The sequence below is a fragment of the Phoca vitulina genome, unplaced genomic scaffold (assembly GCF_004348235.1).
Source record: "Phoca vitulina isolate PV1807 unplaced genomic scaffold, GSC_HSeal_1.0 scaffold3, whole genome shotgun sequence".
NCBI classification, from domain to species: Eukaryota; Metazoa; Chordata; class Mammalia; order Carnivora; family Phocidae; genus Phoca; species Phoca vitulina.
In genome coordinates, this window is record NW_022589706.1 from 728,960 (window position 1) to 744,398 (window position 15,439).

At 50.4% G+C, this 15,439-nt stretch overlaps 1 protein-coding gene across 1 annotated transcript in view; it reads left to right on the forward strand.

The window, feature by feature from the left end:
• Positions 1 to 15,063, forward strand: part of EVC2 (EvC ciliary complex subunit 2) — a 125,923-nt gene extending 110,860 nt beyond the window's left edge. The window contains exons 18-22 of the mRNA XM_032399086.1: positions 4,698 to 4,912; positions 6,403 to 6,490; positions 9,197 to 9,393; positions 12,425 to 12,526; positions 14,416 to 15,063. Coding sequence (XP_032254977.1) covers positions 4,698 to 4,912; positions 6,403 to 6,490; positions 9,197 to 9,393; positions 12,425 to 12,526; positions 14,416 to 14,686 — 873 coding nt within the window. The 3' untranslated portion in view covers positions 14,687 to 15,063. The remainder of the gene's footprint in view (positions 1 to 4,697; positions 4,913 to 6,402; positions 6,491 to 9,196; positions 9,394 to 12,424; positions 12,527 to 14,415) is intronic.
• The last annotated feature ends 376 nt before the right edge of the window (positions 15,064 to 15,439 follow it).

The window sequence follows — 15,439 nt, forward strand, 5'->3', positions numbered from 1 at the left end:
AAAAAGTCTGTATATAGTCTTATTACCATGAAAGAAATTGACTCAGTAGTCAAGAAATCTTCTGACACACACAAAAAAGCACGCATCCCAATAGTTTTACAGGTGAGCTCCAACAGAGTTTTGCAGTCTCATCTACAAATTATTCCTGATGTTAGAAAACTAAGGACTATTCCTTATTTTATGAAGCTCAGCTCACCCTGACCAAAACCAGATGTAAGTCGTATGAGGAAGAACAATTACAGTTCACCCTCTCTTGTAAGCATAGATGTTCACTATATTACTAACATAACTTGGCCATCCATAAAATAATTAGTACATTACTAACTAAATTAATTAATTTAGTTAATTTAGTAATTACTAAAATAATTAGTACAGCACAGCCAGGTTGAGGTTTTCCCAGGAATATAAGGTTGGTTTAACTTTAAAACATCCATTTACAAAGTTCACCACGTTAACAGATTAAAGGAGAAAAGAAAAAACTCTGTATGATCATTTCAGTATAACCAATCAAGTATTTTGTCGAATTCAACACCCACCCAAGATGAAAACTTCTCAGCAAATTAATGACAGGGGAAACCTGCACTGGGTATTTACCCAAAGTCCACAGCAAGTGTGAGTGAGAGGTGATGGGCGTGGGGGTGGGCTGGCCCCGAATTATAGGTGAAGGACAGGAGGGGCAGGTCAAGGTTGTGTATCAATTGGGGGCAGAGGAGACACAAGGAGCTGGTGGTGTCCAGCTCACAGTTTACCTGCTGCCCCTTGAGGGCCCTGGACAACCCCTCAGCTCAGCCCTGAGATACCTCATGGCTCTTTGTACTTAAAACCGCCCTGATTTCTGTCGTCACTGGGTGGTACGACACTTACATTTGCAGTTTTATCTCACAGCCTTTTTGAGTAACATCAAAGCTTCCTTATTCTTGACTGTGTTTGGAAGAGTTCTGTGACCTGAACTGGGAGAGACTGCTCAAAGTCACATGTAGTATTGAGTTGGTGGAAACGCAGCTAGTGTTTTCTTGATTTGCATTTCGGAGGGAAGACAAACCTGTGGTTTGGCTCGAGATTCTAGATTTTCATTCCACAGTTTGATCATTCTGTGAAAACCGCTTTCCCATTGTGAACGGGCTTTTAAGCTGTTAGACATTTAAGGGAATTAAAAAAGCATGAAATGAAATGCTTTGGAAGACAGGGCTCGTGAGAGAACCATATCGAGCGCACCTCCTTGGATGAAAGATTTAGACTCCTCTTGTGAAATGGGAACATGGGCAAGGCATAACTAAATCACGGGGCCAAGCGGCATGATGGGCAAAGCTACAGAGGATGGACTTCCTCATAATGGATAAAGGGACCCGGGACCGACTATACCCACGGTATCCGCCCTGTAGACCCACTGTTCCAAGCCTGAACCCAGGGTCTTCCTCTGCTCTTCCTCTGGCTTACTGCCCACTTGCTGTTAGTCACCCAGTCTGTGGATTCTTCCTGAACTTTTGTCCTCACTTCTGACTTTTGCTGGCCCAGCTTTGCTGCTGACGGATCCAGATGTGAAAAAGAAAAATAACACTAATAGTAAGTTGCTTCCTTTAATCGGGCTCTCATTAAGTCCAAAGCATCGTGGGAAGGGTTTGAACCTTCTGTCAAGCCCATGATGCTTTGATACCCATTCTACAGATGAAGGAGGGAGGCTCAGGAAGGTTTCGGCATTGCACCAAGCTCCCGTCCCTGGAAAGCAGAGCCTGTGCCTTCTGCAAAGCCTGGCTCCTGTCCTCACATCAGTTTCCCTCTGCCTACTCTGGCCCCCTCTACACTGCAGCCCGAGGAGTCTCTCTGAAAAACAGAAACGATCATTGACAGCCCCACCCTCAACTCTGGATTATTTAAAACCCTCTCCTTCACTACTCTCAGAGGGACCCCGCATTTCAACCCCCGGACCTTCTCGCTGCTCCTGCACCCTTGAGCGACGTTCAGGCCTCCATTCCTCTGAATTACCTCTGCCTCGCTTCTGCTTCACCCCTTTGCAAGCTCATATCCATATTTTGAGACAAGCCAAATGTTGCCTCCTCTGTGAAGCCATCCATGATTCCCTCGGGCAGAGTTGGTCTCTTTCAGCTTTGTGCTCACACACCCTCCCTCCCGAATCTCTGTGATAGCAGGTGATGGCTGTTACTATCACTATAACTGTAAGGCTGTCGTCCACGCTAGACTCTGAGTTCCCACAGTCCAGGGGCCATGTCTCATTCACCCCTGATCCCTTTTGCCCAATAAAAGGCCTGGAACTCTCTGCCAGTCTATCATCTCATTATCTATCCGTCTAACCGTTCATTCAACCTATACCTACGGAGTGCTTACCAGAGACAGCAGAGCTGAGGGATGGGGCCCAGAATCAGAGAAACCTGAAATCACTCCTCACTGAGGCTCCCGTGCAGATTTACGACTTCAGGAGTTTGATGGGTACTCTCTGTGCCTCAACCACCGTATCTATAGAATGGGATAATAACACATTTCTACCTTGTGCTGAATCGAGTCTAGCAGTACATGCTAGCCGACGTCATTATTATGAATAATCAAGACGATGATGCTGATCGTGACTGTTCTTTCTTCTGTGAGCCAGGCCCTGGGCTCCCTGTTGGAGAGAGGGGTGGACAGGACAGCTGTGGTCCCGGGCTCCCTGCCCTCAGCAATGAAACTCCAGTGAGGAGAGTTCCAGAATCAGGCCTTGGAATTTCACTCATGCAAGGTGGCAGGTGGCTGCATGGGGTGTGGAAGGAGTCTGGGGGCCAGGCTGGCCTCTGGGAGAATGTGCTGTCAGCAGTCACAACCTGCAGGACACATTCCCACCTCATTTTCTGTTCTCAGCCAGGACTCACCTGGTCTTGGAAAAAATGTGTGCTCTCTGTGCTCTACTCATGCTTTGGAGACACTGGCAGCTGTGGGTTCGAGCCTGCCTTCCCCACACAGTGGTCAGGGCTGGCCAGCGAGAGTTTGAGATCAGTGAGTGGTGCACGACTAGGCTCCGGGTGTGCTGACAGAACGCGCTGTCAGAAACTCATTAGGTGTTGCGAGCTCTGTGTTTGGTTATGTTTACCTTTGGGATGCTGCAACAAGATGGATGGTCGTAATTAGAAACGTCCGTGTGTTAGAAGGCCCTGCTCAGAAGTGTTCAAAGGCTTCCATGGCCCTGGGGGCAAAACCCAAATGCTCAGCACATGATGGCCTCGGTTTCCCTCTCTGGCCCCCTTTTCTTCACTCTTGGTTCTTGAGCAGTGTTTCTGAGCCATGGGGGGCTTTGAGGCTCTTTTGACAATTTGATGTAAGCTTTGGCTCCTTGGCAGAAAGGCAGACTCTTCTGCACTTATTTTAGGAAGATGATGGACTACCATCCTCTAAGGAGCCCATCCGAAGCCCCTTAGGACTAAACCGCAGTTTCACTCCCTGCCCCCGCTTAGAGCCCTGGCCTATCTGGTGAGTAATGGGTTCAATATGTCTGCATTCTGCACAGCCTCTTATAGCCAGATGATCTGATTCTATTGGCCCAAGAATGCAGATTTCTTCTGCTTGGTCAGTGAGAGGCAGTATGCATGATGGTTAAGGACACAAACCCTGGCGTGACCTGGCCTGGCTCAGATTCTGGCTCTGCCACCAAAGAGCTGCATGAGACAGCAAACTACTTTAATTCTTTTGCCTTAATCTCCTCCTCTGTAATGGGGAAAATAAGAGTGTGTATTCCCTAGGGTTGTTACAAGGACTCAATGAGATTAACATATAGTGAGCACTAGGAACGGCGCCCAGCGTGCTGTGGGTCCCATCAGTGTCAACCGTGGTGGCTGTGCTCTGGCACAGGCTTCACCCCAGATGGATGAATGTGTGCTGGTGCCTTAACATATTATCAGTGACAGGTGCCATCTGGTGGGCTCGGTGCTGAGCGCTGCAGACACCGAGCTGGAGATGCAGCCCTGTCCCCTGGAGTTCACACTCTAACAGAAGGGTACAGGGACATCAGGCAGCTACAAAGATGGGGCAGTGTCTGAGTTGGCTCAGGCTTCTGGAACAAAACACCATAGCCTGGGGGCTAAAACAACAGATGGTTCTCTCCTAGTTCTGGAGGCTGGAAGTCCAAGATCAAGGCGCCAGCAGTCTGTTGCTGCTGAGAGCTTTCTTCCTGGCCTGCAGACAGCCACTTTCTTATTGAGTCCTCACCTGGCAGAGAGTGGGGGTCCTGGTCTCTCTCTTCCATGCCTTAGAAGGACACTAATCCCATCATGGGGCCCTGCCTTCATGACCTCATCTAAACTCAACTGCCTCCCCAAAGCCCCACTCCCAAATCCCATCCTGCTAGGGATGAAGGCCTCAACATAGGAATTGTGAGGGGCTGCAGACATTCAGTCTGTGACGGGCATATATAGGGGAGGGTGAGTGGGCGCCTTCAGAGAGGGAGTCTGCACCATCCCAGGACCTGAGGGGCCCTTCCCTGCGGAAGTTCTTGAGCCAGGGCTCGAAAGGAGACTCGGGAGTAGCCAGGCAAACAGAGGAGGGCCCTGCAGGTGGTGGGAGCTGCATGTGGGAAGGCAGGAAGGCGTGAGAGGTCATGGTGTGGCCTCCTTGCGCTATTTGGCACAGCTGGACAGGGGACGCAGGCAAGAGCGGATCATGCCAGGCCCAGGAGGTCTGATTTAATCTGTGGACCCCTCGCCTTCTGTGCACAGGAGCTCCAAGAGCTGGAGAGGAAGCTGGAAGACAAGCTGGCACACCAGGAGGCAGTCCAGCTACAGCGGGCTCTGGCGAGTCGGCAGCAGTGGGCTGGGGACGAGCCTGGGCTTCTGGCAGAGGCTGAGGATGCAGATTCTGGAAGGCAGGTCTCTGCTGTCCTGCAGCAGGCCCTGAGCCAGGGCCGGAAATTACTGGAGCGCCAGCAGCAGAGGTGAGCCCAGTGCCTGGCGGTGGCGCCGTGTGGGATGGGTCCTCTGCAGGCCTAGGGGCCCCTGGCCTCTCCACTCAGCTGGACGCTGCCCCCGGCTGTCACGCTCTTGTCTGAGGCGTCCTCCCAGCGCTCAGACACCAGCTGCTGACTTAGGAGCACACTTCTTCCCTGACATCTAACTATACTTTGGGTTATTTTCTTTGTAAGATCATTGAGGTTTTCACTGAACATATTTTTTTAAGCTTTTTATTTTTAAATAGTTGTAGACTCACAAGAAATTTCAAAAATAGTGCAGGGAAGGTCCATGTGCTCTTCATCCCGCCTTCCCCAGTGGTAACATCGTACATAATCATAGCGCTTTGTCCAAACACCAGTGCGATGCAGTGAATACAGACCTTAACTCAGATCTCACCGTGAACACAATAGTCCATATCCTGCTTTTGTAAAATTATAAAACAGACAGAGCCCCCATCTTTTGTTAGGGCTGTTCTTTGCATTCTTCTTAATTAACAGACAATTATCCTTTGCCCAGGGCATTAAGAACTCTTAGAAAACGTACTTTTAACGACTCGTAGTTTTCCACTGTGAATATAACGTTGATGTGGAAAGGACAGGGTACAAACTAGAGACGTGGTGTGATTATGTTTTTGAAAACACACGTGCACAAACTAATTAGCAGCAAAGAGACTCAGTTGTAACGGATGTGACTTCTGGATGGTGAGTTTACAGGTTATTTTAATGTATTTGATTATGCTTTCCTGGAACTACAACATCAAAGTGCAGTTCTGCTCCACTGAACTAATTGTATGAGAGGCTGGATCTCATAAAAAAGGCCCGGAGACGCCGACCTGGTTTACACCAGGATTTTCGGGTATATGACCCTCTTGCATGCCTCATTCTTCGTGGTGGAAATCGCTCACAAGAAAAGCTTTTGACATGAGTTTGTGGTTGTGTTAGCCGACAAGAATGCAGGGTGGATCATTCATGGCGCCACCTCTATCAGCTAAGGGACCAGGTAGGCTGTAGACCCTCTCACATGGAAGTCAGAAGGCCTGAGGGGGACCCCCACGTGGAAAGGCGCCACCGGCCTCTGTGGCCAGACCCGGGACCAGGCTGGGAACATGGTTCTGGGTCTGCTTCCACGCGGGGGGCACATGGTGGGCGAGGACTTGAGCATGACAACTAATCCTGAGAGTTTTCCAAGTAGGACCACCGATGGCCCAGCAAAGCCACAGAAATGTCTCCATACAGCTCCCACAAAACTTCTCCCTTTGAAGAGCCCTCTGTCCTGGCGGGCCTCCGTAATACGATATTTGCAAAAGAAATGTTCTAGAACAAGAAGAGATACGCTTCTTCTGGTCATCTCTTTCAATAGATTTTTAAAAATATACAGATGAGATTTGTGATTGTTATTTAAATAACTAGATGGTCTTCTCCTGGGATCACGTTGTAACCAAAGTGGACTCACGTAGATTTTGTCTGCACTCCAGTTGGAAAGAGGAGCGAGACCAGAGCGTCGTGCTGGAGGACTGGCTGGAGAATGTGGAGATCGACACCTTTGCAACCCTGTACAACCAGGTAAGGACCCGTCAGCCGGGTCGTGGGCCGGCCCTCCTCAGAGCACGTGTCCTCACCTGTGGCCCGGGCGGGGTGACAGCGGGACCCGGGCAGCTGCTGAGTGGATTGCTGACCAGCGCCTGGCACCAGGCCAGCAGGCAGAGGACATTCCCGTCAGGCCCAGGGGCAGCAACAGTGATGGTCCTGCTCAGCCTCTTTTCTGAGACTCGCCAGGCACCCAGACGTGTTTCCTCTTCTCTGATTGATGCGAGTTTAACATGCACAGAGGGGGCTCCGCCAGGAACAAAGCTGGCCACTGAAATCAGGTTTCACTCTCTTTAAATGCTCTAGCCATTCCGTTTCATGCCACTGTGCGTTCCCTTTAAAGCAAGATACTTCCTCATTCCCGCACGAATAACATGGGAAGGGGGTGCCCCTTAAGAAATGAATGGCACTAACCCAGCGAGGCAGGCTCCCTGTGCTGTGGGAGAGGCCGGGACCCCAGACCCATTCCTCTCGGAACTCCTCTCTTTACCCCCTCGAGGCTCCAGGGTGACTGCAGCCTTTTGTAGACAAGGTGGAGTCCCCTTGACTTCAAAGACCCTGACATCCTCTGAAGAGGCTTTGCTCATGAATAAATATTCACTGTGCTTCTAGTAAGCAGCAAGGGCTGTCTTGGGCACTGGGATTTCAGTAGTAAACACAAGGGATAAAGTCCATGCCTCCAGGAGTTGATATTCTAGTGGGGAGAGCAGGCAGTCAACAAAATAAATACATAAACTGAATAGTATTTGATGTTTTGATGTGCATTATGATCTCATTTTTATAGTTATGTCCATCTATCCATCCATCCACCCACCTATCCATCCATCCACCTGTCCATCCATCCATCCATCCACTTATCCATCTATCCATCCATCCATCATCTATCCTCCATCCCCATCATTCATCCCCCATCCATCCATCCATCCATCCATCCCTCATCCATCCATCCCCATCCATCCATCCATCCATCCCCCATCCATCCATCCCCCATCCATCCATCATCCATCCCCATCCATCCATCCCCCATCCATCCATCCATCCATCCATCCATCCATCCATCATCCATCCCCATCCATCCATTCCCCCATCCATCCCCCATCCATCCATCCATCCATCCATCCATCCATCCATCCATCCCCATCCATCCATCCCTCATCCATCTATCCATCCATCCATCCATCCATCCATCTACATATATGTCTAGAAAGATGCTTGGAATGGTGCTTGCCCAATATTACTGATAATTATTTCTGGATAAAGGCATTTGGAATAATTATTTTAACATTCATCTTTGTGCTTTTCCTCATTGCTGAAATTCCTTAAAATTTAAACAGATTAAAATTAAAACAACAGAAATCCATGCAGGAAGGAGGGAAAGGGTCCTTGTATAGGGGGAGGCAGGAGCAGGCACAGGGAGAAGGCAGGGCCGTGTGACCATGGTGGAGGCAGAGGATGGAGGGATGCACTTTGAAGACACAGGAAGGGCCATGAGCCCAGGCAGGCAGGCGGCTGCTAGAAGCTGGAAGAGGCAAGAAGACGGATTATCCCTAGAGCCTGAGCAGGAATGAGCCCTCTTGACACCCTGACTTTGGCCCAGTGGAAGTGGCTTCAGACTTTTGTCCCCGGAGTGTGGGAGAAGAAAGGCATGTTGCTGTCTGTGTCTCGCCAGCGTGGGACCGTTCCACACGTGGCAGTCATTCTATTCTCACGGGAGCCTCTGCCGTGGGTGGTATAGTTACCCCACTTCATAAATAAGGAAGCTGAGCACAGAGAGAAAGAAGGGCGTTGTCCCAGGACACACAGTGTTCTTTCTGTGCAGTGGGGCTGGAGGCCAATCGAAGCTTTCCAGAGTGCAGAAGCCATACTCACTCATTTTTTTAACCTCTTATTTTGAAACACTTTTAGATTCCAGGAAGTTACAAAGCTAGTATAGAGAGTTCTAGAACCCCACCCCATGTTTCACTCAGTTTCCCCCCATGATTGCCTCTTACAAGTTCTAGCACTGTATCAATGTATGACATATTTACAAAATGTGTATATGGTTCTGTGTCAGTTCATCACACGTAGACTCACGTAACCAGCACCATAAGCAAGATACAGGACTGTTCCATCGGGACAAAGACCTGCCTTGCGCCGCCCCTTTCCAGGTGCACCCACTCCTCTCCCATCCCTGACCCCCGGCAACCACAACTCTCTTCTCCATGTCCGCATCTTGTCAGTTCTGGAAAGAAAGACACAGAACTCTGATAGGATGTGACCTGTGGAGACAGGCTCTTTCCACGCGGCACCCATCCAGGTGTGCCCATAGCCTAGCTTCCTCAACCATCTGCTGGTCCGGGGACATTCCAGTTGTTTGCTGAGCTGTGCTGTTTGCTCCAAGCAGGAGAGGAAAAGCCTCACCAGTTGGCCCTGCTGCTGGCCCGAGGTGCGGCTCTGGTGCGTGTGTTGAGAGCAGTCGGGAGGACGGATGAAGGGTTTGGATGCATTGCAGTGAGCCAGGGTTGCTGACCACACAGACTTTTCTTGACAGCTCTGTGAATTTGGGGACGTGTTTCCACGACCGAGCTGCTAAAATATTTATCTCTGTGGGACAAAACGTCCTAAGACTGTCTCGTCCATTAAAACGTGTCGTTCATCAAGGTGAGAGCAGTGAGGTCACGAGCTTCCCGTTAACCCCTCTAGGAGCTGAGACTGGCGTCGTACCTGTCCAGGTTGGCGATGGTGCCAGGGGGCACGCTGCGCCGGCTCCTGAGCGTGGCTCTGCCCGCGGCCTCGCAGTCTGAGCTCCTGGCCGCGCTGGACCCGGGCAGCCAGAAGCATCCGGACCACATGGTAGAGACTGATGGTGGCGGGGAGCAGGCCGACCTGGGCAGGAGGAGGTGAGTGCGGCATCGGGCTGCTTTTAGAAAAGAGTTGGGGGGGATTCCATCATGAAGGGAACACAAGCAGGGAGGAAGCCGGACCCTGCAGGCCCAGCACACACACCCTACTGGTCGGCACTTCATTGCTCCGGGAGCAAAGGACATCCAGACCGGTGGCCAGGAACCCTTTTTAAGTCATGGGAGGCCTAAGAATTTTGTTCAGACTTTTATCTTCGTCACCAATTTATTTTTCAAGTAGAATCTTAAGAAAATATTTCCCCTCCCATAAATGTCATACACACACATTAAAGGAAGTGTAAAAAATACATACAAGGAAAAAGAAGAAAAAGGAATGTCCTGAAGACATTCTGTGACTGTCTGAAGATAGTCTTCAGACTATCTGAAGAAAATGGCTGAGAGCATTTTCTTACAATTCTTCGTCCAGAATGTGTTTCTGGGTTTGATTTTTATTTATTGCTGGGTTTTATGAGTGTGTTTGGTGTGTGCATGTGTGTGAGTGTGTGTAAAACCCATACGAGCATCTGCGTGTGTAGTAATCCGAGCACATACAACCTCGCGTCCTGCTCCTCAGAACCTTACAGCACAGGGAGTTTGCTTATTTCCTTCTGACTCTTGTCCATGTGCGGACATCGTTCTATGCAATAATTATCACACCATTTAGGCTCTATTCCCTGCTGTTTTATGAATTTCAAATTCATACGTGGCAGTTACTGAAACCCCTTCATAGGTACTGTTGTTAACGACTGTGTAATATTCCTCGGAGGAGTGTAGCATAGTGGGTGCAGCCATTACCCTCTGACGGGACGTTCGGTTTGGATTCATTTTTTTCCTCGATTACGGATAATGCTGCCTAGATACTTTGCTTTAGAAGCAGGTTCCGGGTGTGAATTTGGTCATCAAAGGCTCTAAATTTATCAGGAAGGGCAGGAAACAGGTATGGAGTGAGTGGGTGTGGGAACAGCAGCTGGGCCACTTGAGAATAGAGTTTGGGGGGGACGAGGTAGCCAGAAAAGCCACAACCACACCTGAAAAGAGTGTTGACCGCCAGGCAGTGAAGCCAGCCTCCGCCACCAGGGCCCACGAGTCGGCCGAAGCGGCATGACTGTGCTCGCAGACGTGTAGGTGCATGATTTTCCTGAGAAAGGGGGCAGTGTCTTTATATCAGGGTCACAAGGGGTCCCTGACTCAAAAAGGTAAGAAGCACTGCTAAGGGGGAAGAGTAGGGCTGGGTGAGAGGCAGGGTGGGACGTGGGAACAGCCGCGCAGTAGGGGTGGGAGTCCACGGGGTGGTCAGAGGGCTGAGCCTGGGCGTGGGCAGGCCTGGTGCGTGTGGTCAGGGGATGAGTATGAGCGTGGTCAGGACCGGGTAGGTGCTGTCAGAGGGATGGGTGACTGGGTGTGAGTGTGGTCAGAGGATTGGGTGTGGGCGTGGTCAGAGGGCCTGGCATGGGCGTGGTCAGAGCTGGGCAGGTATCAGAGGGCTGGGTATGGGCGTGGGCAGGTGTGGTCAGAGGGCTGAGCCTGGGCATGGGCAGGCCTGGGTGCGTGTGTTCAGGGGATGAGTATGAGCATGGTCAGGACCGGGTAGGTGCTGTCAGAGGGATGGGTGGCTGGGTGTGAGTGTGGTCAGAGGATTGGGTGTGGGCGTGGTCAGAGGTCTGGGTGTGGTCGTGGCCAGAGGGGCGGGTGTAGTCAGAGGGCTGGGCGTGGTCAGAGGGCTGGGTGTGGGCGTGGTTGGGCCTGGTGTGGGTGTGGTTAGGGGATTGGTTGTGGGCAGGGTCAGAGAGCTGCATGCCACAGGTGGTTTCTCTCAGTGCACAGCCAGAGAGGGACGCGCAGATATTGGAGGTGACCCTGAAGCAGGAATGTGGCCACCCACGAGGACCTTGTTTACTGGGCTGTGCCTTCAGCCAGCTCAGTTTGGGAGGCTGGTAAGCAGAGATTGCTGATGGACAAGGCAAGAGAACTCAGGGTGGCTGTCACCACGAGTGTGGAGTGTGCGTGTGCCATTTCTTTGCCCTGCCTCATGGCCAACTGGACTGGATCAATTCTGGATCTCTAGGCCACCTGCCACAGTCTCCGAGGGCAAGGCAGTCACCACTCCTCTGGCCCAAGCACCTGGTGCCTGGCCACAAGTTCAGGGTCTAGGGTTTCAATCAACAAAAGCTGCCTAATCTCAGCAAGAAAGGTGTGTGAGGGACCTGTCAAAACCCAGGGAGAGCCGGATGCCCAGGTCCTGGGACGGGCAGGACCAGGAGAGTACAAAAGATACGCTCTCTGGGGTGCTGCCCTCAGAGGACCATCTTCTCTGCCCAAGAGTTCGACTCCTGGGAGAGTGAGCTGGCTCAGCGAGAGAGAGGGTCCGTCTCCACCACCAGCCAGGCAGTGTGAACCAGCTTGGTCAGAGCAGAGAACAGACAGGACTCTGGGTTCCACAGTGTCCTTTACTGAACAGACGTGAGCCCAAGGCCCTCTCCTACATGACACTGCAGTGTCCCTTCCCCTACGGGGAGAGTCACAGTCCTTCACGTAGCATTAGGGTTCCTGGGCCAGCCCACCTCCCAAGCTTCCGCTGTGCTATTTCAACTTTCTTAATATATTCATAAAACACTCCTGAGCTCCTACTGTGTCCACTGTTGTAGGCACTAGTGTACCTGGGAGAGTAAGGGGGCGTGGTGGACCCTCCATAAGTTAACACATAGATCGCGTTCCTCCACACATGCTCTATGTCCTCCCTCTGTAGGGATGTAGGACTCACCTCAAGTGTCCCCACCTCTAGTCAGCCTTCTGCTGTCTGACTGATGTCACCCGTTACCCGGCTCTGACCCCCGCACTGGGAACCCCTTGGGGGCAGAGATTGTATCTTGACCAGAGAAGGTTCTCGATCTGTGTGCCTTGAGTGACAGACAGACCATGAAAATGAGTTCTTCCTGTCAGCCCAAGGTCATGTTGAGGGATAGAGTGCCATCGTGCTTTTCAGGAAAAGTCTATTCTAGGAAATATTAAGACCCTCCCTTCTTGCCTTCAGGAAGCACCAGGGCTGGTGGCAAGCCCTGGAAGGCCGACTGCGAGGAGAACTGATAAGCAGAGGACTGGAGAAGATGCTCTGGGCCCGAGAAAGGAAGGAGAGGTAACGTTGGGCACCTGCTTCGGTCAGCTCGGTTGCCTTGTGTGGGACGGGAGGTGAGGGGCCCAGGAACCTGGGAGAGGGTGACTGCAGCCATACCCACATTCCTTCCCGAAAGACCACAGTCTTTACTCACAGTGGACTTAGTTTAGGAGCTGAAGATAAGCCTCTTGCTGTCAGTGGGAGAATGTTCTGTTATCATTTGTTAGCACTTTACTGTATTTATTTTAACTCATGACAGTTTTCAAATGGGATGTCCTTAAAGGGAGAGTAAATCCATATTGCTGTTTGGAGTTTATAGTTTACAAAGCCCTTTGCCACCTACAGCACTGAGCCTCCCAGTCTTCCAGAAAGTGGGGATGGTAACACTGGAGCTCAGGGAGGTCAGAGGAAGAGGCATCAAGCCTGCAGCTGGGAAACGGTGGCCATGGATTTGGGAGCATCTGACTAACCCCTTTCTTTCCCTAGACTTGCAGGCCAGTGATCTTTCCACTCCATCGAGCACCTTTCTCTTTTAGCTGTGGTTTCTGCACACCTGGAGGTCAGAGGAAAGTCAGGGGCAGGGTAGTTTTAGATTGCTACAGTTGACCAAGTGCGTCCAGTGTTTCCCACTGGAAAAGCTTTGGAGAAAGAGTGACGTCAGGTGGATTCATAACAGGGTAGAAAGTGATCATATCCAGTGCGTGCTCTGGAAACAGTCGATGTCCAAGGGAAGTATGTGACCTGAGTCCTGCCTCTTCCCTAGTTTCTCAGCGACGGTAAAGGTGCTGAGGCCAAGCTTCATGAATTGTCCATGTTAACAATTCCGCAGCCATTGATCATAGTTTGGATGTCAGAATTTAGTCCCAAAGAAATTAGATCAGGATTTTGAGCCCAAACCAAGAAAATTAAATTCAAGCTGTATAAATGTGAAGTCCTCCATGAAGGAGCAGAAGTCACTCCCTCCAGATTGGGATGGGGGAGCAAAGGCACTCCCAGGCTGCACTTATGTGAGCGGAGTGAGTACAGATCAGGAGGAGGACTGGTCCCACTCCCCTGGCTCACTCTCCTAGCCTGTGCCCTGCCTGGAGGCTCTTAGAGCTATGGCAGGAAGACGAGAGACTGAATCACACAGAGCTGGGTTGGGATCCTTGCTCAGATTCATACCAGCTGCAAGGGCAGGAGGCAATGAAGCCTCATCTGCCACATCTGCCCTGGAAGGGTCAGCAAGCCTATCAGCGACGTCTAGTAGGTGACCCTCAGTAGCATGGCCATGGCATGCACTGCTTGGACACAGAGAGAACCCTGTGGCTTTTAGCTGGTATAGGGCTCTTAGAAGTAGTCCTGGCCATTACCAAGAGCATCCAGGAATTTAGGGGCTGGACCACTCATGGACAGGATTCCCGCAATCCTTTTATGGGACATCCCCAAAGATGTCATTTTTCTGTTTCAAACACAGTTGGCCTGACCTCTAACTCTTGCTTTGTAGTCAGATCTCATCAGCCTGCTTTGGGTATGAGGCTCACAGGCAGTGAAATCCTGGTAAACGCTGAACCATCTGCTGGTAGGGAGAGAGACAGAGACAGATGCTCTGATTTGTAGCATTTCCCAATTTCCACAGTGTACCTACACTGACCAGGGCCAATTTCAAACGAACAACATGATGACAAGAGGCTTGCAAACCTTCTGCAAAGTTAACAGTCATGAGTCAGGAAGAGTTGTCTGTAGACGCCACCTGCCACAGGCTTCAGCTCATTTCAGGGGCAATCTGATGACCGCAGTGTCTTTCATTAAAGTGATACCTGATTGAGGACCTAAGGACCCAAAGTGAGTTCTCCCAGAGAAGCCCATCAGGACACTCAGGAGGGTCAGTTGCCAAAAATGTCAAATCTGATCTTCTGTTCTTTCTTTAGTATATTAAAGAAGACATGTCCCCCTCTCAGAGAGAGGGTGGTATTGCCTGGAAAAGGAAGCTGGCCACACCTGTCCCTGGAGTCCATCGGAGAACTGGCTGCCGTGCCCATTGTAGGGGCAGAGACCATTGATTTATTAAACACAGGCGAGAAGCTCTTTATATTCAGAAATCCAAAGGAACCAGAGATCTCATTGCATATTCCGCCCAGGAGGAAGAAGAAGAACTTTCTAAATGCCAAAAAGGCCACTTGGGCCTTGGGCATGGACTAGTCCTAAGGAAAGCTCCAGGGAGTCTGAAGACAGAGTTTTCTTTTTCCTCTGCCCGTGTGTGTGTGTGTGTGTGTGTTCATAGTGTACAACTCACAGATATAAGTCACACATGCAGAAGACCAGACACCCCCCCAACACCCACGACTTTCAAGGACTCAGTTTAATCTGGTCTTACAATTTTCCAGAGGGTCTACCCTCCTCAGCATCACGAGGGACAGCCTTGAACCCTTGTTGCCTTCAGTCTCACCTCTCTGCGCGTCTGGGGGAGACCCTAGCCCCCAGTTCATACCCCTGTAACGTCTGGCTGCATATGGGCTGTGTGTCCAAGTGAAGCTCTTTGTTCCTGCATTTTGTGTTTGTTACATACTCTATTTTTATCAAGGGAACTTTCAAAAATAAATGCATTTTACATAAAGCTCTTCTCGGTGGCACTCGGTTTTGCTTTATGTAGGAATCCTTTATATTTAGTTACTTCTTGTGTTTTGGCTACACGTTGTTGTGTTCCACAGAGACTTGCCCTCTATTATTCCAGGGGCCAGAAAATGTACCAGCTACTGGGGCATATGATCTCCAACTCAAATTAGAGTTACTTCCCCCTTTCGTAAATGAGGAAATCCAAAGGCTTAAGATGAGGTGATGTGTGCAAGATCACAAAACCAGTAAGTAGCAGAATCAGGGTTCATACTATTTTTTTAAAAAAATATTTATTTATTTATTTGAGAGAGAGATTGAGAGCACGAGCAGGGGGAGCAG